Consider the following 25,223-nt stretch of genomic DNA (forward strand, 5'->3'; position numbering starts at 1 on the left):
CCCGAGAGCTGACTCTGCGTGCTTGCTCTCAAGCAGACAACAAACAAACTGTGTGTATCCCCACCCGTAAAGTAACGCGGGCAGGGAAGAACACACAGCCTAAACGCTGCCTGCCCTCGCCTTAGTGTCTGGTTGTGTCTTGCTTTAGATTTCGTGACAGACAACACTAAATAAGACTCACAAACAGATATCAGACTGACACACACACACACACACAGAGCGCTTGCTGAATGACAAAAGCTGACGCTGGTCTCACCGCACGTGCTTTTATAGCTTCCTGGTCATTACGTCACCCGCCGTGATGTCTCGCCCATCTATTGGTCTGATTACACACGAGGTTCAGAGCCCGTCACGCTGAAGGGCGTTCCCCTAGCGTTTCCGACGCAGCTCGAGTTCCTGACGAGGAACTAATGATTAATGGTAATATTAGTGATGACCCAAAAAATATCGTAAAGTTCTGTGCCAGATTTTACAGTGATTTGTATACCTCTAAATTATCCCAACAACATATGAATGATTTCTTTAAATCTTTACCTAATATAAACCAGCTGAGTGATTTAGATAAACATTTTTGTGATGCCTCTATCACACTGAAGGAGATAGAGGAAGCTATTAACTCTTTAAAAGCCAACAAATCCCCTGGAACAGACGGTCTCAGCTCAGAATTTTACAAGCTGTTTAGTCATAGTATAGCACCATTCTTGTTAAAGGTTTATGAGGAAAGTATAGAGAAAACATTACTTCCAGCCACATTATGTCAAGGATTAATAACGCTTATCCCGAAATTAAATAAAGATCCCCTCTTAATAGACAATTGGCGTCCAATTACATATTACATTTTAATAATGATTATAAAATAATAGCTTTAGTTCTAGCAAAAAGATTGAAATATGTTTTGAACTCCATAATTGAAGAAACACAATCAGGTTTTATGCAGAAAAGGCACATTTCTAATAATATACGGTTAGTACTAGATATGTTAGATTATTCAGATTTAATAGACAGTGATGGCTTCATTTTCTTTTAGATTATTACAAAGCTTTTGACACATTGGAACACAAATTTTTATTTCAGGCTCTACAAAAAATTGGCTTTGGCGATGCCTTTTGCAGGATGGTCCAAATGCTGTACATAAATGGAAACAGCTCTATCAAATTAAGTAATGGTACTTCACCTAGATTCTTTTTAAAACAAGGAGTTCACAAGGATGTCCAGTTTCCCCTTACCTGGTCCTAATTGCAACACAGTTCCTTAGCACACATATCAACAATATATAGTTAAAGGGTATCACAATTGGCAACACTAAAATAAAAATGAGTCAATTAGCGGACGATACAGCTTTATTCTTGAATGATTCGTCACAAATTCCATTGGCTTTGGGTATTCTTCAGTCTTTTTCTGAAGCGTCGGGATTAAATTTAAACTTTAATAAATGCGAATTGCTACCAATTAAAGATTGCTCTCTTACTTCAACTGAGGGTAACATATCTTACTGTCAAAAATAGGGTAACATATCTTGGTATACTAATTACTAAAGATGAATATAGGTGTTCAGCAAACTTTTTTTTGAAGTATGGTTACCCATACTAGGAATTAGTGCTCTGCATTTTACCCATCCTAAGTGCACACACACCCAGAGCAGTGGGCAGCCATTTATGCTGCGGCGCCCGGGGAGCAGTTGGGGGTTCGGTGCCTTGCTCAAGGGCATTTCAGTCGTGGTATTGAAGGTGGAAGAGAGCGCTGTACATTCACTCCCCCCACCTACAATTCCTGCTGGACCTAAGACCTGAGACTCGGACTCGCAACCTTTGGGTTACGAGTCCGACTCTCTAACCATTAGGCCACGACTTCCCCACCTAACTTCAAACCTATTATTTCCAAAACACACAAAAAAAATGCAATTGCTGGTTACAAAGGGATCTGTCACTAAAAGGCAGAACACTGCTCACTAAGGCAGAGGGTCTATCTCGTTTGGCCTACGCAGCTCAGTCTCTTTTTGTGGATAAGCCCACGTCTCAATTAATTAATGAGGTTTTAATAAAGTTCCTATGGAAAAATAAATCTCATTATTTGAGAAAATCAGTCATATTAAACGCATATAATAATGGTGGTCTGAATTTTATTGATTTTGATTCCCTCAACAATACATTTAAAATTAATTGGCTGAACCAATATCTAGCCAAACCATCTTCTATTTGGAATGTTTTTCCTCAATTTGTTTTTTCACAACTTGGTGGCATTCATTTTCTCTTAATTTGTAATTATGATATATCCAAACTCCCTATCAAACTTTCCAACTTTCATCGACAGGTTCTCTTAGCATGAGCACTAATTTATAAGCATAGCTTTTCACCACAAAGATGATTTATTTGGAACAATAAGAACATTTTATTCAAGAATAAGTCTCTGTTTTATGATAGTTGGTTCAGTAATGGTTTATTGTTGGTGGAGCAGTTGTTTAATAAGCAAGGTATTTTGTTCAGGTACTCAGAATTTCTTTCCAAATACCAAATACCAATAACCCCAAAATAATTTACTATAGTTTTGGGAGCTATCCCCTCTGGTTTATGTATGCTTTTTAAAAACTGTAATTACTCCTCAGTATCTACTGCATCATTTCCTAAACCTTGTGAAACTCCTGTTGGTCAAATTTGTTTCTCTGAGTCGAAAGCCAAAAATTATAAAATACGATCTTTATTTCTTAAGAATCTGATTTCTGTTCCACCTGTGATTTCCATTTGGAATAATTTGTTTGTTAACCTTAATTGGAAAAAAATCTGGTCTCTACAGTAAAAATTCTTTCTCACAAACAAAATAAAATACATTTCTTTTAAGCTCATACACAGATTCTACCCTGTAAAGAAGTTTATACAAAGATTTAAATCTGACATTGAGCTAACATGCACTTTTTGTTCGAATTCTGAAGAAACTGTGGTACTGTGGTCCCCTGTTATGCCCAGGGAGGGCTCCTGTTTCCCCGTTAATCCCAGGGAGGGCTCCTGTTTCCCCGTTAAGCCCAGGAAGGGCTCCTGATCCCCAGTTCTGCCCAGCAAGGGCTCCTGATCCCCAGAGCTCACTCCAGTGTCGGCTCCAGCCCCAGAGCTCGCTCCAGTGTCGGCTCCAGTCCCAGAGCTCGCTCCAGTGCCCACTCCTCCAGAGCACCCCCCAGGATTCCTAGATTTCCCCAATACATTTTTTTTGGGGGGCCATATACCCGTGGCCGAGCCAGCTAATGCCATGGAGGATCCGCATGGCCTCCTGAGTCCCCTGCTCCGCCATGGCGCCTGCCCCCCCTCCCTGATGGTACTGTTATGGCGCGGGACGCGCCATCCGGGAGGGGGGCTATCTGTCACGTGTATGTTCCCGTTGAGTTCCTGTTTTCCTTATTTGGTCGTTCCTGTCCCAATGTAGTTTGATTTGTTCCAGGTGTGTCTCATTATTAGTTATCCTCTTCACCTGTCTGCCCCTCGTCATCTGCCCTATTTAGTTCTAGCCCGTTCTATTCTCCCTTGTCTGGAATTGTTTGTCAACACTTTGTGCTACGTGTGATTCCCTGAAATAGATAATTAAACTCCTTTGTTTTGTACTCCTGGTCTCCTCATTCCTCGCTCCTCGCTCCATGCTCTTCACACTACCACCAACCATGACACATGCAGCCTTTTTCTCTGGTTTTATGACAGCCGTACCTTTTATAGTTAGAACAGATAGCATTAGAACTTTACAATCTAACATTGCAAGCATTAAAATCACTAAACTAAAAGTTAAAATCACAAAATTAAAACTACATTTTAACTGCTATAAGAAACACACATTAAGTAGTAAGCTTAGTAATTAGGACTGTAGCTTACCCATTTTGGTATTTAAATTGACTGTATTTACCCATTACAATAGTCCCTTTACAGTTACTGCTATCATAAGAATACACCTATATGTAGGTTTAAAATTCTACAAAAGCACATTTAATGTCCAACAACGAATATTTTAGCAAAATGCATATTTGACTCAGAATTATTGCTCTCCGTCTGTTTAGCCTGCATGTGCGCAGCAGCGCTCGTTCACTCGCGCATGCCTCGCCCACTACATTCTCAAACTGTCAGCGAAACACCTCTTTATCGGCAGACACCCCTAAGTGTGTAGCATGAAGTTTGTTGCCAAAATTCCACTGTCCACCAACATCCTATTTTTTTTATAATGATATAGGTTGCAGACGGGATCTCAAGATCTCAGCTCTGGATAGGTATATAGAGCCAGGACTTGCACTCCTGTCTTAGTCGAAATCTCCTCTATCAGCAGAGTGAATTTGAAGTAGTTTGGAGAAACTTAAATTTTCGGCCTAAAATAAATAAAAAAAAAACCCACAGGCGTTGGGCTTTTTTTTGGGTAGAAAAAAAAATGTCTTCAATTTTGTTAAAACACTAGATTCTGAAAAGGGAGGCATAGATGTGCACAGGAGTGCAATTTTCAAGGCTCTACAGCCCTCCAGGGCTGAGATCTGGAGATCACACATGCAACCATTGATAAAAATAGGAGTTTCCTGGACAGTGGAATTTTGGCACCAAACTTGTTACTTCTGATTCAGGGGGCATGCTGGGTGCTGATATGCAGGTTTTATGAAGATAGTTTAACATGAAAGGCCTAAAACTCTTGTATCCACAAAATACCTATCCGAGGTCTATTTATAGAGGTTGGAAATGGGATGTATAATGGACCTCGGATATGTATTTTGTGGACACAATGGTTTTAGGCCTTTCATGTGGAACTATTCTGATAACACCTATTTATCAGCAACCTATTATATAGGGACTGGAGAGTAGCTAGGTGGACACTTCTTATTGTTCATATGTATGATGTTTTTTAAAATTTAAACCACCTCTCCTGTACTCAACACAGACTGTTGGACTCATATATTTGATTTGCATATCATAATAATGTTTACTATGCAAAAAAAAAAAAGAATGTCCACTAAGCTCCTATCCAGTCCCCATTAAATATGTTGCAATTTATCTTCCAGTAGGAGTAATGCAGAAATGTCCCACTTGCAACCTATTATATGGGGACTGGATAGTAGCTAGGTGGAAACTTCCTATATATAGTATTATCATATGTATGATATGTCAAGACAGACTGTTGCACTCATTTATTTGATTTGCATATCATTATATTATTTAATATGCATAAAAAATGAGTGTCCACAAAGCTCCTATCCAGTTGCCATTCAATAGGTTGCAAGTGGAAACTTCCTGTACAACTTAGTGCAGAGAAAACAAAAAAATGTCAGACTTGCAAACTATTCAATGGGGACTGAAAAGTACCTTTTTGGACACTGCATGTTAAAAGGATTAATCGTATTTAACAATTTTTTATTGATTAAACACTTCTGCTGAACTCTGAAGACTCCACTGAACACAATCAGGTAACATACAGGTGCATCTCAATAAATTAGAATGTCATGGAAAAGTTCATTTATTTCAGTAATTCAACTCAAATTGTGAAACTTGTGTATTAAATAAATTCAGTGCACACAAACTGAAGTAGTTTAAGTCTTTGGTTCTTTTAATTGTGATGGTTTTGACAAAAACCCACCAATTCTCAACAAATTAGAATACTCCATAAGACCAATAAAAAAAACATTTTTAGTGAATTGTTGGCCTTCTGGAAAGTATGTTCATTTCCTGTACATGTACTCAATTCTTGGTAGGGGCTCCTTTTGCTTTAATTACTGCCTCAATTCGGCGTGGCATGGAGGCAATCAGTTTGTGGCACTGCTGAGGTGGTATGGAAGCCCAGGTTTCTTTGACAGTGGCCTTCAGCTCATCTGCATTTGTTGGTCTCATGTTTCTCGTTTTCCTCTTGACAATACCCCATAGATTCTCTATGGATTCTAATTCTAATTTATTGAGATGCACCTGTACATACAGTCATTTTAAGGCTTAATTAAAAAAATGCAGTGTCCACAGAAGCACTAAATAGACTGCTAATGTTTGTTTGTTTTGTTTTAAAAACAACCTTAAATTTGGGGTTAGAGCCTAAGGGCCTCGAATGCTTGTTTGTGGGGCCCTCAGACAACATATTAAAGATTCAGTTTGATTAAAAATACCATTAACTCTTTCCCCGCCAGCATTTTTGAAAAAAGTTGCCAGCCACCGTCAACGATTTTGACTAAAATTTGATGGCCTCCAGAATATTTTACTGTATGAATATTTAAATATGCAGTTTTATTCTAGCTTAAAGCATTCTTTTTTTATTAACACTTAAATATAGGTATGTTTCATAAAAATGCATAATTTTGAGCAAAAAGGTGAGAAAATCAAATTTTTTATCAAAAACTACATCTGGGTAATATTCAGTACGATTATCAAAGCATAAATTCAGTAAATCGCTTCTATCAACACCTCCAAAGCTTGCACAGACATATACCACTTCCTGGATCAATATTTTACTCCATAACATTGTGCAGTTTTCATTTATATGCTGCCATTGCTGATGATCGCATTATTTTTCATATGCAACTGTTTACATAAGAGATCGTTTCTCCGTCCTGTTCACGTGTGTTTTTGTTCGGGAGGTTTTGTACTCATTCAGAAGACGTGTAATAGCGCCCCCTAGTGTATAACAGTGAAAACACGATAAGCCGTAAAAACTCGTCTTTGGCGGGGAAGCGTTGTCTTCTAAAAGACGAGATAACTGGTCAATGGTGGGGAAATAGTTAATATGGAGGCTAGAGCCTGGTGGCTTCAAATGCTTGATCATGGGGCCCTCACGTACAACATATCACCGGGCAAAAATCCTTAGTATTTGGGAAGGGCTTTAAAAAAATCATCAAAAATATTAAACAAAAAATACAGACATGTTCTTGCCCCTTTTCTGACCTTTTGACACCTAAACGAGGTCATAGGGCCACCAAACATCTCAGACACAGGCCTGATTTCAGCCCCTCACTCAGCCTTACTTAAAAGGCTTAGAAAGCAGCTAGGGGCCCAAAAATCTGGGGGCCAATTCGGTGGTTTCAGGATCCTACGACCTGTCATCTCCGAACGGGGGACGTCCCACTTGTCAATGAATTGCTTAGCAATTTGGTGGACACGCTGTCCCTTTTTTGCCCTCTTGACCCCTAAAGGAGTTGGTAGGGTTACCAAACTTTTCCGCCTGCTCGAGGGACTCGTGATGATATGTAAATGGTGCCCTCAGGTCAGTCAGAGCTTTCTAAACCATGTCCACAAATTTACTGAAGTAAACCCATTCAAATAGATTGAGAGTGGGATTTTTCTAGAAGGGCTTCAGGGGCCCCAAATTTCACATGGGGCTAGGACCCCAAAAAGCATTTTTCATTATTTTTGATCCTTCTCTCTCTCTGCCTTTCAAGTCAATTGGAGAGGCTCAGATGAAGGCCTGATTTGAGCCCCACACTCAGCCATACTTAAAAGGCTTAGAAAGCAGCTAGGGGCCCCAAATTTGGGGGGTCAATTCAGGAGCCTACAATGGCGAACCCTACAAAGTTTTCAAGGTTCACAAAGTTACTACAGTAAACCCTTTCAAATAAGTTGCAAGTGAGATTTTATTAGAAGTGTGTGGGCATTTACAAATTCGACAGGGGAGTCAGGGGGACACCCTGGAGTGCCGTACAGAGAGCACAGGTCGGAGGGACTTTTGTTTGGATGTCACAAACGGCCAAAGGGTCAGACAGCTTAAGGGTGCCCCCAGTGGTCTTCAATGACCCCCTATTCCCGGGGTCAGCATCTGGGGGTCTGTGGAGCTGGGGGTGAGGTGAAAGTGCCTGTTTCGAGACTAAATAAGTGGTAAACGTTTTCATTTCTGACTGATCCATCGCACATTCTATGCGTCCAATGGCAACCTATTAGAATGGGCTTTTGTCCACGAACCTCCTATTTGTGCTTCATCCAATAAGGAATGTAGCCAATGCTTAGTAGAAAAGTCATGAGGGGTTTTCCACCATTGAACTAATAGTTTCTTTGCCGCAGTAATAGCAGCTAGCCAAAATTTCCGTTCTCACTTACATTAAATTGAGAATTATCATTCAACAATAAAACCGCCCTCCAATGCTGCAATAAACAACTCATCCTCATAGTGAGCACTGATGCAGTTTCTCAAACTCACCCAGAAACTCTTACTGGAGAGCATGTGCGATGGGAGGAATGAGAGGTCCATGGGAATTCATCAGGCAGAACTGCTCCCGCAACATCTCCTTGCTCTCCCCTTCAGTGCACAGTAGAAGGGCACTTGTACTCGGAAGTAGAAGGGCCAGGACAGGAAGCAGCTGAAGTGACTCACGTTCTTTAAAAAAAGAACGTGAGTCAACAGCGCAATGTGCCGATAGTCATGTCCTCATAAGAAGAACATAAATTGGAGGCTAAGTATAAGTTTAGCACTGATATATTTTCACTTACCGAACACTTTGACTGAGCACTTCAGAGTTTCACTCTAAGTCAAGCTATCTGTGCTATTTTTCAGTTCATCTCAATGGGTGCACATGCAGCGTACCCGTATTTGATGCAGGGCCTTGCACAGGGGGGGTGGCCCGGTGGCTAGAGCCACTGCCCCTTTGCCCTCATCAGCTGAGTTGCCCCTCTCACCAATCCCCCCATCACCCCAGCTCAAAACGGTCTGTTCCCACTCCGCTAAAGATCCGCTAATTCCGGTAATCCGCTCCGTGTTTTCCCGCCCGCTCCGCAGCATTTCTCACGATCTGTGTGCTGCTCTCTGGAGTGGAGACCACAGTTCCCAATGTCGTTGCATTAACAGGTAGATGCATTACAATCCACATTACAGTCAATGGATGATTTGCTGAATTGGTAATTTGGTAGTTTGTTTTTGTATTTCTGTCAGTAATGATTTGCTCTCGGTCTTTTAAAAGTGATAACAACAAAATATCCACGCTCTTAGAATTAAAATGTCTAATCAAATTATTGTACCTGATCATATCTAATATAAATTGTAGTGTCTGGGCCAATCAAACACAATTTTTCATTTGATTTAACAAATCAGTTATTCATTAGATTAACAAAACGTTCAGAGACCCCTCACCCAATAAACATACTGGGTGCCAAGTTGTCTGTGAACAGGGCCCAGGACTCTGGTTACCATGGCAACCCTGACACCAGATACATTTTACGACCTAATGGCATGTTGAGAGTCAAGTAAATATCTACAGTGAATCTAAATATTTATAATTAATTATAACTAGTTATGATTAATTATTAATATTTCCCCATGAGCTGATTCGCTACAAATAACACAAAATTTGCTGTTGTTGACACACTTTGTAGACAAAAAAAATGCCTTTGCAAAAAAGAAGACAGAGACAGAGAGAAAGAGCGAAGGGAGGCTGCTAAAGGCAGTGCAACATTGCAAACATGAATACAAAGCTCCAGCAAGCCAGCAGGTAAATCATCATATATAATATTTAGCAGTTTGTCACACTTTAATTCTTGTAATTAAGTATATTTCCCATTATAATCACTTGTCTTGATACTAGTAATCTATTACACATCATATTTTATTAAAACCATATTAACAGTAGGCCTATAAAATAGTTAAAAATAATATAAATGTTCTAAATGAGTTATTTATTAGTATATAATATAGATTTATGCTGTAAAATATTAAATTAAATGTCTAATACTTATAGGGGAGAGTGGGGTAAGATTAGCAATTTTTTACTTGTGGTCCTCTTATGTGATAAGTTAAAATGATGCAGAAGTACAATGAAAGTATCTATCCTATATCCTATCCTAATGAAAGTATCCCTATCATTTTAAATGATCAGTATGTATCTATGACAAAGGGTTCTAAAAATATGGCTTCTTATAAAAAAGTGTTCCCATGGCTCAGTTTTCCCCGGGTTAGGGGCATGGTCGTACCCAGGCTTTGAAAATTAGTGAGGTCTGGGGGGTGATGGGGGTTGGTGTTAAAGAATTGTGTTATAATAACCCCTACAAATACAACTCATTGTATACACTATAAACACTTTAAAGGAGACAGACATGTAGATGTTTGTGAAAGATGTTTTCTCTGTTTTGGAGGGATGATTATTTTTAAATCATACCTTATTTATTGCATCAAAATTTGTTAAAACTTTACTATATTTAAGGGTGGATAATTTTTTCTCAGTTGTCTATTGCAACAATACATAACTACAATAACTTTGTCTAGTGCTCTTATGAAAGTTTATACACTGAACAAAATTATAAACGCAACACTTTTGTTTTTGCCCCCATTTGTCATGAGCTGAACTCAAAGATCTAAGACTTTTTCTATGCACACAAAAGGTCTATTTCTCTCAAAAATTGTTCACAAATCTGTCTAAATCTGTGTTAGTGAGCACTTCTCCTTTGCCGAGATAATCCATCCACCTCACAGGTGTGGCATATCAAGATGCTGATTAGACAGCATGATTATTGCACAAATGGGGGCAAAAACAAAAGTGTTGCGTTTATAATTTTGTTCAGTGTAGCATGATTTGAGAAAATTTAACTATACTGAATGATAGCATAGACTTCTTCATGGCTAGTTTTTGCATATTTCTTTTCATTCTGTAACCTACTTGTTCTACAGATCTTTGTGTATTAGTGTTAAATGCTACTGTTTTTGACAGCGTTGATAACGTTTATGAGAGATAATATCATGATAATTTTTGCGTTTCCTTTACCGAATGTCATATCCTGTCAGCAAAAACCTGCCCATGGGCTTTTTTGATTGCTTTCAGTTTAAGTGCCGGTTGCCAGATATTGATACTAAAACAAACAAAAAACAAAAAACAAAAAAATAAATAAAAATAAACCGAAATTATTATCTTTTGCAAATAAGATAAGATAAAGATATCGCTGACTCTAAACTGCAACTTCCTACTTCATTAACTTTCTAAAGTGTTAAATTAAGTGGAAAAGACAAGTCCAAATATGGCAACACAGAGGCTGCGCCCGCGCCCTCAGTCACAACTCTCTTAAGCCTCGTTCACGCCGCCAGCGTCTCGCAGCGATAATTTTCATACCAGGGACACTAAACATTCTTGCAAACTGTCTAAACTGAATTATACATGTAATGCAGGCATTCATATGAGGAGTTTAACAACAAATTAGTAATTCAAAGAACAAATTTTATTTTTGAACATTAAACATTTACAGAGGTCCGGACCTTGGTGGCCTCATAGCTGGTTACGGGCCTGGTTAGGGGTAATATTTAATTGTTTTCATTTCTGAAACAATGTGTTGAACAGTAAAGTTATAGCCTTCCTAAAAACAAACTAAACAGAGAGTCTGTTGGCCATTAGGGACTACAGGTGGAAAGATATATCTGATTATAACGCGATGAAAAGCATTTTCTGGTTCTTATCAGAGAAGGATTTGGTGCACTTGTACACTGTCCCTATCAAATAAACTACAAAATATGTATATATGATAAACTAAACCAGTAATATCACTGTCACGGTTCTGTGTAGAATGAACTCGCACGAAGATGAAGATGAAAGTAAAAGACTTTAATATTATCCACACAAGGTAATCCACAACAGGAAGGCATAAGAAACACGTACACGTTGACGAGACCGGACAAAGAAACACTGAACTGAATACAACTTAGGCTGACAACTTAAAAAAGGCAAGTGTAAACGCGCTTCTGATCGAAATGTTATCCGATCAGCGTGTCCTGGTCGAGAGGTAGTCGAGGACGCATTGTGATCGGATCTCAGTGTAATGTAAACACAATCCAGCCATCTTGTCTGCATTCGCAGGTCGACATCACGCAAAACGCCGCCCCCTCTCTCCCGATCTGACAGAAGAACAGAGCGCTAGTGAGACTCGTACATTTATTTTGATTTGTAAAATGTCCCGTGACTGAAAATAGTTTTCAAAAGAAAACCCACCACTTCAGGTCGACTTTGCACCGCAAACTTATTTAAATATTGTGCAGGAAAGACAGATCCGATCGGTTATTCAGATAGAGAAGTCAGTTGATGTTGCCAAGTGTAAATGTGCCGTGTCCTGATTGACTGATGATCTGATCTGCTTGATCAGATCACGGTGATCGCATGTTAATGCCAAGTGAAAACGCAGCCTTATATGGGGAGGATAATTGACAAGACACACCTGAACATAATGACACAATCAAGCGGAGACAGAAACTAGGTCAATGTAACACAAATGAAAACAAACACAATAGTTCATAACTGACAATCACATTAAAATTCCAATTTATAATTCAGAGATTTAACTTAACTACAGTGCCTTATGATGGGGTAAGTTAAAATGCTGACTCAATTTACCCCACAGCATTTGGCTTACTTTGCCCCATAGCGGCCTTTTTGGAAAAAAATAGCTACTGTTGCTTACCAGTTCAGGCTAATATTTAGCTAAATGATTTGCATGGTTTTATATGTTGCTAAATCCCCTATATGTATCATAAATATTTTTAGACCTAGATCAATTTGCTTTGATGTAACAACCATATGTTATGCTAAAATTTTACTATGACAAGCCAAAAACAGTTTTGAAAGTAAATGGGTGCCTTCCAATCCCCCCATATGTTTCTCCTTTTCACAGTCTGGCAGAAATGATGGGTGGTTCCAAAATACATGGTCACATGACATTAAAAGTGTACAGTTGCCAAGAAACAGGGGGTGGGTCAACTTACCCCACTCTCCCCTACTTCCATTGAAGATGAGGCAGAAGCAGGCTCAGAGAATGAGGGAGAGCCCATTCTTATCAAAACATCTACAATAAAGTCTGAAATTATTACAGAGTGTGCTGTCTTCTCTTTTAATTGTATGTTTGTAACAACTGGATCATTTGTATTAACAAGTACCCACCCGCCTAGTGCCCCTTTTTGGTTTGGGCCACTGCCCCTCAAAATGTCTGTGCACGGCCCTGATTTGACATACCGTAAACTCTTGTTTGGTGCACGACTCACCATCGCTTTGCTGAGAGCATTGTTTCATACACTCACAGAGAGTCTTACATACCAGAATTGAATGCTAATTGTAAACGATATTCTTTCCTGTATTTTCCTGTCAAAATTACAGAGTTCATTTGGAATTCTTCAGCTTTTAAGAACAACCATAAAATACTGATGGTTTCTCAGGTAGTGGGCGGAACTAACGTGCAAACGGCAATCTCATTGGCTGGCTCTCACCTATTATTGGCCCTGTTTTGATTTCAGCAAATAAGTTTGAGACAACATGATTACTATTTATGAACCCAGCAGCTCATAAATCTTATTAGTATTATTATTATTATTATTTTTTTACAGAAACACTGAATGACCAACAATATCTTAAGCACTACCACCAGTCCCAAGTTCAGTTAAAATGACAAATATGCATTCATACATGGCTACCAAGTTTTAATTCTAATTACTAAAGTTCAATCATTAAATAATGATTGATTATCATATCAAATTATAATGCTTGACTGACTGATGTTAAGAATGTACTTTCATATGTTTAAAAAGTTGTGCCATTTTACACATATACCATATTGGCCCGAATATAAGACGACCCCCCTTTTTCCAGATGTACCTTTTGGAAAAAGGCTTTTAAAACACATTTTGTCTTCAATTATTTTCATATTGCATATTTTTCCTATTTTAATTTTTGTATGGTAAAAACTAGCAAAATTTTTGATATACCATTAAAAAAAACAGGTAGCCCATCTGAATTAGGACATTTAGGCTATCCATCTAATAGTAGCCTACCAAAATCTTATTAACAGTAGAAGTTAAATCTTACTGTAGTCTTCAAATCTGGGTACTGTCTTACATTTTAAAATCACAAAGGGAGTTTGGTCCCATCAGGCTAACGTGACAGTCTCGACTCATGCAGCTGTAGGGTTTTCTTATTCTTTTGTTTTTACTCGCGATCTTTACAACAGGCATTACATTACGTATTTCATGGCACACTCGTTTTATGTGTATTTGGCGCCACCTATTGTTCTGGGTGTATTATTGACAAAGTCTAGACCCTGAATATAAGACGACCGCGTTTTTTCAGATGTATTTCCAAGAAAAAACATCGTCTTATATTCGGGTCTATATATGGTATATATATACTGTACATAGTATATTAGGCTATTCTATTTCCAAGGTTTGCAAAGAGGGTTGCTGTCAGAGGGTGAGATGTACAAACTGCAACCAGAAGGACACTAATGGAAAGGCAAGCTGTAAACACACACAAACCCATCCGTGAAATTTTCTCTCAAAGATCACAGTTGAAGCACCCAGGGTTACCCTCACTACACTTATCTGTGTATGGGCAAGGGAGAAACCGTTGCTTGTGCCATAGATCCAACGATGAGAAGATTGAGAGGTGAATGCAGTGCTGCATCTCCCAAAGAGATGTTGCATCGGATCCGATGAACAGAATGAGTGAGCCAATGCCACGCAGGCCTATTTATACCCGGATGTCCGTGGCGTGGCCAGCTATGCAAATTTTGCTCGCCAATTTCATTGGCCTTTTCTCAATGATGTCAGAGGATTCTGGGCTCCCAAATGCATCCCTAGTGTCAGAACTTCGACATAACGTCGAAGTGAATGACTGAAAGGGAACTTTTACTTAGCTACACTGGGCAACATTCCTCTCATTACTTAATTTTAATGCAATACATGTTAAGAAATGTGTAGTTTATTCCAAGCGCTTTTTTTCTTAGGCATGAGCAATGAATAATAAATTAATCACTCTTTTGAGTCAATTCTGTTTAAGGCCTTGATCAAACAAGTTGGCAAAATGGTCTGAAATGGTTCTCGATTTATTCAGTTCCCTGCACGCAAAGAATTGTCTGAAGTGGTTTCTCATTCGTACCGGGAAATTTAAGAACAGAGAGAATATAAAGATCATTGGATAAAGTGGCAATGAACCTACAGTCAACTGAAACCAAATCTGCAAATTCTACTGCAGGGATCTCCAACTCTGCTCCTGGAGAGTTATCATCTTGTAGACTTGCAACCCTGCTCCATTTCTGGCATTTTATTAATAGTAGATTTGCTTTATTATGTTGCATCAGATTAGTTTTTGAGCAAGGTTTGCAACATTGAGCATTATAACTAATCACACACGTTTCTGTTGAGCTTTTGAATGCAATATCCAGTCAGAGGCATTTTGATTTGTCAACGCAGAGAACTCCAGAGTTGTCAGCGAGCATGCTCATTGACTGAATTCTGAAACTGCATTAGTAAATTCTCTCATCAGCTTAAATAATAAACTGCAGAAAAGAGATTGATTGTGCAGTGTAGACAGCTTCAGTGATTATAACTGGAGTTTTTGCGAAAGTGCATAACTCGCATTACACTGAAGTCATGGACCGCTTCAGTGTTCTTTAGCTTTCTTTATATAATCTATTCCCAGTTTGAATAACTGTTTTGTTTTTCCTGCTATTGATAGAAATAATTATCTGTAAAAAGCAATTCATAAACGGTTAATGTTTTTCCCCTTTCGAAATCGAGGCCTAATCGAAAATAATGATCATTATTACAATATCAAGAGCAATAATCAGCAATAATGGTTTCTTTTCATGATATTGCAGATTCACACTCTAATGAGTTCCTGTTTTTTTGTGGTTTCTTTTTTATTTATAGGCTATTTACATTATGCAATTTTTGTGTAAATACGTGTACATGAGAAGAATTAAACAGTCTGTGTAAATAAACATAAATGCCATGTCAGATGGAGCTACAGTTAAACTTTTGCAGTGTAAAGATGGCTTTTGTTGATGCTGAAAAAAATGAGACTGGTAACAGTCTATAGTATTGTGATTGATTAAAGTGACTGGGTAAATTTTACAAAACAAACAACACAGATACATTTGATAAATTAGTTTTAAAATCACTTATAAGTAAAAAAAAAAATAAAAAAAAAAATAAAAAAGGCCTGAAAATCAGGCCTATGCCTATGGTCAAAAGTAACTAGTCACTGGTTACTTGAGTAATTTTTTCATTGGATACTTTTTTACTTTTACTAACTATTACTACTAACTATAGTAACTATTAGGATTAATACTTTTACTCTTACTTGAGTAATTATTTATATTAGTACTTGTACTTTTACTTGAGGACAGTTTTTGGATACTCTACCCACCTCTGCATATAAGACTGATATAAGTGGGTCAAAAAAAAAAAATCACACTAAAGTGCAACTAGTTACGTTTAATATACATTTTAAATATATTCGATTTTAATTTTAAATAATATGAAATTATGAATCCGAAAACATTACATTCTATTAACACTAAAGTATATTCTTTAAAGTGTCTAGAATTTATAAAGCCGCATATTTCCATCTTAAAAATATATCTAAATTATGACCAATGCTGGAACGTTAATTCATGCGTTCACGACCTCAAGGTTAGATTATTATAATGCTTTATTGGGTGGTTGCTCTGCGTGCTTAATAAACAAACTCCAGCTGGTACAAAATGCAGCAGCTAGAGTTACTACAACAACCAAGAAGTCTGACTGACTCCCTACTGAACATTGTATACATTTTAAAATCTTGCTAATTACTTATAAAGCCCTGAATGCTTTAGCTGCTCAGTACTTGAGCAAGCTCATATCACATTATAATCCTTCACGTCTGCTACAATCTCAAAACTCTGGCCATTTGATAATACATAGAATATCAAAATCAACAGTGGGCGGCAGATCCTTTTCCTATTTAGCTCCCAAACTCTAATATTAGTCTGTTTCATTCTTATTCCGAGGTTAGCGTAGCCACCCAGATCCAGTCCATTTCTAGACCAGATGTTCACGGAAGCAACTCAGATCCAGTCCATATCCAGACCAGAGGGTGGATCAGCACCTAGAGATGACCAGAGTGGAGACCATGTCAACTAGATGAGTCCTAGAAACAGATCCCCTGCTAAGACTTTGTCAACTAGACAGCCATCGGGACAAGACCACGGGAACTAGACAAGTCCTCTGCACAATTTGACCTGTGTTGCAACCTGGAATTAACACCATGCTGGTGTTCGTCTGGCCAGAGAAGAACTGGCCCCCCGTCTGAGCCTGGTTTCTCTCAAGGTTTTTCTCAATTTCTGTCACCGATGGAGTTTTGGTTTCTTGCCACTGTTGTCTTTGGCTTGCTTAGTTGGGGAAGCTTAATTTTTGGCAATATTGTCGGCTTGATTGCACAGACACTACTGGAAGAGAGCTGAACTGGATGATGACATCACTGAATCATCGAGGAACTGACTGTAACTGAAAAATTGACTGTCTGTTATTGTCCTCTTGCATTATTGACAAACGATTTTGCTGTTTGACACTGTAAAGCTGCTTTGACACAATCTGCATTGTATAAAGCACTATATAAGTAAAGGTGACTTGACTTATTATTTATGAAATACATACACTTTTTTTAAAGTATGCTAAAGTGTACTTCTTTTTCACAAGAGATTATAGAAAAGTGTGTACATTCAATTCAAGTTACAATGTAGCACACATTAATGTTATTTCTCCTAATTTTATTTAAATAGATTAAATGTTTTACTCTTCAGGTCATCAACAGGCAATCACCAATTATTAAATGATCAAGGCATTTGTGTGCCCAACTCAGATGCTGTACTATTTATCATAGAAAGGCTAATCAGTGTCAGTTTTTTTTAACTAATTACTGCATTTAGGATTGGTTTGCGTTTTTTTCTCCAACAAAATACATGATGTTGCTTTATAAAGCTCTGCAAGGTCTTACCCTGAGTGGGTTCTCATTCAGATATGGTGGCTCTCCCTCCACCATTTCAATCGCCATGATACCCAGGGACCAGATGTCTACTTTGGGGCCATAGGCTTTCCGGGTTACGACTTCTGGGGCCATCCAGTAAGGTGTGCCCACCATGGTGCTACGCTTGTTCTGCTCAGGTGTGATCTGAGCACAGAACCCAAAATCCGCTTTAGAAAGAGAGAGAAGGTTAAGACCTTGGTCTTTTATGGATAACAGGACATTTATAAAGAAAATGTGAGTTGTGTTTGTAACACCAGTAATAAAAAAATTTATAAAAGGCAGTTTAATTTTTGTTTAACTTACTCAGTTTCACTGAACCATCCATGCCCAGCAGAATGTTATCACTCTTGATATCTCTATGAATCACCTGATTAGAATGGAGGAAATCCAGAGCCTGTAGACACTGTGAAGTCACATCCAAAAAGAGTTAAGTCAGATCAGAACTTCATAGTAATTCAGTCTGTGTGTATATATTAGGGGTGTAATCAATATGCCATGCCATTGTAAATTACGGTACAAAAATTATGACGATATGCATTGTGGGTGTTAAAAAAGATTTGTGACATGTATTAAGATTAGGGATTTACCAATCAGGTTTTTTGTGCCCCCGATCTGATCCAAGTCATTGAATATTACATTTGTGCTGATACCAAGTCCCGATCCAATGCTTCACCAATCTAATGCTTGGTGCACACTTCAAGTACATTAAAGTTATAAAGTTAGTAATCCAATTTATACAGGGATGTGCAGAGAGTTTCTTTGTACAAATAATAAACAATTTAATTATGAATATGGAACTACTGATTTAAACTTCTTGTGTTTGTACAATAAGCTGAATAATTGCACTTTTTATGATCTCAGAAACAGAACAGTTTCACCAAAACAATAACAACCCGTATTATAAATTAAACAGATCAAGTTCTATAATAACACAGATCACCAAAACAAGATTCAAGTTCAACCAACAACAATTCAAATAAATAAATAAAAAAATATAAATAAATAAATTTAGAGGCAAATTTAGAGTTGGCATTTTACCAACACATTTCATCAGCCAGGCCCAGTTCTATGGGGGTGCTAGATAAAGCTAGGTTTTCTCACACTCATGTGCATATTTTTTCTGTGATTCCCTCGCCTATTGCGAACAAGAAAGTGTGTTGTTCAGTGTATTTTCCATTAATAAATGCTAAATAAAGACAAAATAAACAGACCGCCAAGAAAAGCCCCTGTCACAAAATGGCGGACTACCCTATATACAGTGTAGAATTATTCAACCTCTCTCAAACTATGCACCTGCCTGGCGAGTGATTCCGGGCATTTCAGAATGGGTAACAAGAACTGTGTTGTGGAAGATGCAAACAGTAGGAAAAAAACAGGGGCAGTGGGTCTCAGCACAACTTTCAGGGATTTTATTTTCAACACAAAATTACAAAATAAAGCAACTCAAAAAAAAAAAAAAAAAGAAAAAGGAAGGAAAAAAACGTACAATAAATAAAAAAATACAATAAACATACGTGACTACATTTGCCCCTCTCTAACTCACAGAGGTCTATGGACTGCAGTACCTGTTCAGCCTTAGAACCTTACTAACTACTACACCGGTTTTATACTTTGGTGACCAGCACCAATTAACACCTAAAGGGAAACACATACACACAGATAATGGCCATTATACAAAATACACAAACATAAAGACATTCAATAAACAAAACAAAACCCTTCAATCCACACCTTCCACAAATTACATTAATTTATAAATCAACTTTCATTTATAAAAAAAAGAAAGAAAGTGGGATATCTTGGAATTAACTGTCACATAATCTTGGCCGGGGACATGCTGGATGGTGAATCGATAAGGCTGGATAGACAAATGCCAGCACATCATCCTAGCATTTGAATCCTTGATATGGTTCATCCACTGTAGTGCTTTATGATCAGTCTCCAGTACAAACTCCCATCCAAGCAGATACTACTTGAAAATGTCAAGGGCCCATTTTATCGCCAAACATTCTTTCTCAACAATTCAGTATCGTACCTCTCTCAGGAACAAATTGCAACTGATGTAAGCGATGGGGTGTAGATCTCCTTGCATCCCCTGAAGAAGAACAGCTTTTACGCTAATATCTGAAGCATCAGTTTGCTGTATAAAAGGTTTATCAAAATCAGGACAAAATAAAACTGGCTCTTGGCACGGAGCATCCTTAATATTCTGAAAAGCCCGATCCACTTTCTCTGTCCACTGAACCTGGTTCAAACAGTTCTTCCGAGTCAAATCAGTCAGTGCTCTTACCAAGAAGTTGGGAACAATCCGCCTGTACCAGTTTCCCATTCCCAGAAATGATCTCATCTGAGACTTTGTCTGTGGTAGGGGACAATTCTGTACTGCCTGAATTCTCTGAACTTGAGGTTTAATAGTCCCTCGTCCAATCACATACCCCAAATACTCAGTTTCTGCTCTTGCAATTGCACACTTGGAAGGATTGATGGCGAGCCCAGCTGCTCTAATATGATTAATAACCAACTCGAGATATTGTAGATGTTCTTCCCACATTGAACTGTGAATGATAATGTCATCCAAATAAGTTGCTGTAACGTCATTCAAACCAACTAATACCTGATCAACAAACCGCTGAAAGATCGCTGGAGCCCTGTCAAGGCCAAAAAGCATCTTCCAAAAATGACAGAGCCCCCAAGGGGTTCGGAATGCTGTCAGCTCCCAAGATCTGGCACTCAATGGGATCTGCCAATAACCTTTAGATAAATCAATAGTAGTTAAGTAATTGGCTTTTCCCAGACGGTCACAAGGTCATCAATCCGTGGAATCGGATAAGAATCAAACTTTGATACAGGGTTAAGATGTCTAAAGTCAACACAGAAGCATAGGCTGCTATCCTTTTTAGGCACCAAAACAACTGGGCTACACCACTCACTTTTTGATGGTTCCACAATGTTCATGGCTAGCATCTCATCTAATTCTTTGTGCAAAGCTTCCAAGAGTCACTCAGGTATCCTATAGCTTATACGTTTTGGGCAAGCTCCATCTCTGAGTACAATGTCATGTTCAACTAAAGTGGTATATCCTGGCTTCTTCTGGAAAACTTGGGGATCACATAGCCTCTTAATCTGCTGAATTTGGGACAACAGGTAAATATTGGGCTTCCATCTCTTCCTCACCTTCTACCTTCCGAATCAGGAACACGCCTGCATTATCCTCAAGCAACAAGTAGCAACTTCATTCGTAACAAGGTCCAGCTTCCTCAACACTTTAAAGGGGCTCTGCCATTTGGCAGTTATCTTGCTCGCATCAGTGGGCAACATTACCAATACATGAGTGCCTGGCTCAAAGTTCCTTGCTCGAGCTCTCTGATCATATCAAGTCCTTTGCCGATTCTATGCTTCCGCCATACTCTCCTGGGCCAGTGTACTCATGCTTTCCAGCTTCTCTTACATCTGAACCACATAGTCAACAATATTAGTAGAACTTGCCTTGCCTTGTTCCCCATTCCACAGGGCTTTCAGCATCATCAATGGCCCTCATACCTCCTGTCTGTGGTCTCCAGTTGAGGCCTGGGGAACTTCCCTATAGGCAAGAAGCGGATATGGAAGACACTGATCCCAATCATCACATTTGTCGGAAACTTACGAAGCATTTGTTTCAAAGTTTGATTAAAATCAGTCAACCCATCAGTCTGTGGGTGATAAGGGGTGGTCCTTACTCCTTTTTCACCTAAAAGTCTATACGCCTGCTTCAGCAGTTCCAATATAAAGTTAGAGCCTTGATCTGTAACTATAACTTTAGGAAACCCTACTCTAGAGAACAATTGTTGGATGGAGTAAGCTATAGCTCTAATCTGTAATTACTAGGGCTGTGAATCTTTGGATAGACAGCGAATGGATTCGATTCACGATTCATATGTTTTCGATTCGATTCAAGAACGTTTTTTGCAAATTCAGAACGATTCAATTTGATTCGATTCACAATTAAATTTGATTCGATTCGATTCTGCATTCTTTAAGTGCATTCACAGGATTATTTAAATGCTTCCCCAAAATTATTTAAATGCTTAGTCAGGGGGCAAATTACACAGCAGCCTTTATGGTTCCAAACCAATAGGTTAGAGAGAGAAAAAAACACTTTTGTCCATTGTATGATGCTATGGCATGACATGGCATATGTAGAAATTGATGTAAGCCAAGATTGTTAAAAAGAGCTTTAAATGTATGTATAAGCTAACATTTTGTCACACCAGGGGTGTATCCATCATCTCAGAACTGACAGAAATGTCAAATACAATAATTTTATGTAGGCCTATGTACTGTATGTATGTATTATTATTCTTCTTTTTTTTTTTTTTTTTACAAGGAATTATTTTCTTATCTTACTTTGAATTTGCTATAAGAAATCAAATACACTGCTGGACAATAATCAGTCATTTGTAATCTATAATTTTTTCCTAATGGCAATTTTATGATTGTTTTATATAGATGTAATGAATTAGGTCCACTGAAGGCGAGTGTAGTGAAGAACCCAAGTGCAGTTTATTTACAAAAGTGATCCAAACATCCAAACAACAATCTGAGACTTGACTTGACATGAACAGACTTGACTAGAACAGACTTGACGAGGCATGAACAGACTTGACTAAAACAGACTTGACTTGGCATGAACAGGACTCACCAACAGCAGAGTTACAACATCAATACACGACAAAAGACAATGGCAACATGAGGGCTACTTATAGCAGACAATGAGGGTCACATGACAAGAACAAACCAATGGGAAACAAGACACATGACCTAGACAACCAATCAGAACATGACACAATGAACAGAGGAACCAATGGCATGAATACATGAGGGCAAGGGAAGCATGACACAAACAGGGACCATGACTAAACTCCAAAATGAAAGACATGAAAACATGAACAAGAAACACAACCCAAAACACCACATTACATTTCCCCCCCTCTAAGGGAGGCTCCAGACGCCCAAACAAAATCCAAAAAAGTCCAGGAGGGTGGTGGAGTGGAGGCAAAACTGGGGGAGGGACGGAGGGCCAGGCCCGTGAAGAACAGGCAGAGCGGGGAGCCATGACGGAGCAGGCAGAGTGGGGAGCCATGGTGGATCAGGCAGAACAGGCAGCCCTAGCGGTGCAGGCAGAGCAGGGCGGCCGGGTGGTGACGGCAGAGCAAGAAGCCATGGCGGAGCAGAGACATGGACAGACCACTTGACTGAGATAGAACAAGCAGAGAGTTCTTGAATGGCCTCCTTGGCCGTGAAAGGACAGACAGTGAGTTCATGAACGGCCTCCATGGTCGTGACAGGACAGACAGTGAGTTTGTGAACGGCCTCCGTGGCCATGGCAGGACAGACAGTGAGTTCATGAACGGCCTCCTTGGCCGTGGCAGGACAGACAGTGAGTTCATGAACGGCCTCCATGGCCGTAACAGGACAGGCAATGAATTCATGGACGGCCATGAATAAAAGACATGAAAACATGAACAAGAAACACAACCCAAAACACCACATTACATTTCCCTCCCTCTAAGGGCCTCCTTGGCCGTGAAAGGACAGATAGTGAGTTCATGAACGGCCTCCATGGCCGTAACAGGACAGGCAATGAATTCATGGACGGCCATGAATAAAAGACATGAAAACATGAACAAGAAACACAACCCAAAACACCACATTACATTTCCCTCCCTCTAAGGGCCTCCTTGGCCGTGAAAGGACAGACAGTGAGTTCATGAACGGCCTCCATGGCCGTAACAGGACAGGCAATGAATTCATGGACGGCCATGAATAAAAGACATGAAAACATGAACAAGAAACACAACCCAAAACACCACATTACATTTCCCTCCCTCTAAGGGCCTCCTTGGCCGTGAAAGGACAGATAGTGAGTTCATGAACGGCCTCCATGGCTGTGACAGGACAGACAGTGGGTTTGTGGAATAGGCTACTACAAACAATTATTTACGTTTTCTGCACAGAATTAGGTAGAAAATATACTTTACAGTTTCTGTATTGTAATAAATGATATGTCGATTAGCACTGCATCATTCATAAATTTTATTTATTTATTGTGTTTATTGTCTTAGCGTTTCACCAGTTCATTCTGCTTTGATCACTTCTATTCAGTGCGAAAATTTCTCAATTTCATAAAATAAAATGCTATAGTATTTAACTTTTCCTCTCCATCGGCAAATGATCATTCTGAAAGAAAACGCGCCCGATGTCTGTTTGCTATAGCAACGAGCGCTACTTTCATGAATCTGATTATCAGATAAACCTTGCGATCTTATTTCAAGGTTGTTGTTAATGCTGTGGTTATTTTAACAGTTTTCTTTGTACATTCCGTTGAACGACCTTGTTAAAACACATTTATCATTCAATGGAACTGTGCGTATGTTTTAGACACTTACATTTTTGCTCCATCCATGCAATAAATGCGCAGCCTTCGTCTGCTCAGGTAATGTCGTCGGCATGACCGAGAGCCATTGAAAAACTACAGAAAAGTAAAACTACTTCACATTACTGCATTACTGGCCACGACTACTAAGGAGAGATCACACATCAGCTGCTCAAAAAATGTGTCAGTGAGACGAACGGAGTGTGAGCGCAATCCAGTGACAGTCACAGGCGGTAAATAGTAGAGCGCATGAAGGAAAAATGCGAGGGCACGAACACTGTTCAAGGTATCCATTAATTTTAGCTTGTAGTAATTTAATGTGTATATATTTTGAAAGCATTGAATCGCTATAGAAATCGCGATTCATTCGATTCTTAGCATTTTAAATCGATTACTGTCCGAAATCTACGATTCACGATTCAAAAATTCATGTTTCAAGATCGATGCATATGCATTGTCAGGGTTTGTAATCGATGCATCGAGAAAACGAGTGAATCGTTACACCCCTAGTAATTACCAACATATAGTGGTTCCCTGACTTAGTCCTCTCTAAAGGCCCAACATTATCCATACCCAACTGCTCAAAAGGCACCCCAATAACAGGGAAAGGCTCAAGTGGGGCTCTAGGAGGAACCTTGACACTGTCTGTTGACTGGTCTGTTGACAATGGTGGCAAGTTTTACAAAACATTGCTGTCTTTTCTCATAACTGGCCAGTAAAAATGAAATGTTATCTAAGCTGTTATTTTACGTCTGTCTAGATGGCCCGACCATGGTATTGAGTGACTCAAAGAAAGGACTAATTCCCTACCATACTTGGGAACTACCATTTGTGGCTCAGGACTCTGTTTACGAAACAAAAACCCATCACAGAGGAAAAAAAAACTCTACTGTTCACCTCTGCCTGGCCTATCAATGTACTCTTCTCTACCAAACTATACAGGGCACCCACTTTGCAGGCATTCATTTGCAATTGTATTATATCTTGGGGTACTTTATAACCCAATGTATTCTCGGGAGCAAGTTCCTTTCCACTCACCCCTACATGACAAATCTTTTCTCTCTTCCTCTGGGTCCTAGATTTCTGTGTCTTACC

At 39.0% G+C, this 25,223-nt stretch overlaps 1 protein-coding gene across 2 annotated transcripts in view; it reads right to left on the bottom strand.

Moving 5' to 3' along the window:
- The window catches only part of LOC107566210 (serine/threonine-protein kinase PAK 3), a 181,367-nt gene that overhangs the window by 27,810 nt on the left and 128,334 nt on the right, over positions 1-25,223 (bottom strand). For both annotated transcript variants that reach the window (XM_016251582.1, XM_016251581.1), the window contains 2 exons: positions 18,020-18,119; positions 17,687-17,883 (listed from right to left, as the gene is read on the bottom strand). In XM_016251582.1, coding sequence (XP_016107068.1) covers positions 17,687-17,883; positions 18,020-18,119 — 297 coding nt within the window. The remainder of the gene's footprint in view (positions 1-17,686; positions 17,884-18,019; positions 18,120-25,223) is intronic.

The sequence above is a fragment of the Sinocyclocheilus grahami genome, unplaced genomic scaffold, assembly GCF_001515645.1.
Source record: "Sinocyclocheilus grahami isolate Dianchi unplaced genomic scaffold, SAMN03320097.WGS_v1.1 scaffold1058.1, whole genome shotgun sequence".
NCBI classification, from domain to species: Eukaryota; Metazoa; Chordata; class Actinopteri; order Cypriniformes; family Cyprinidae; genus Sinocyclocheilus; species Sinocyclocheilus grahami.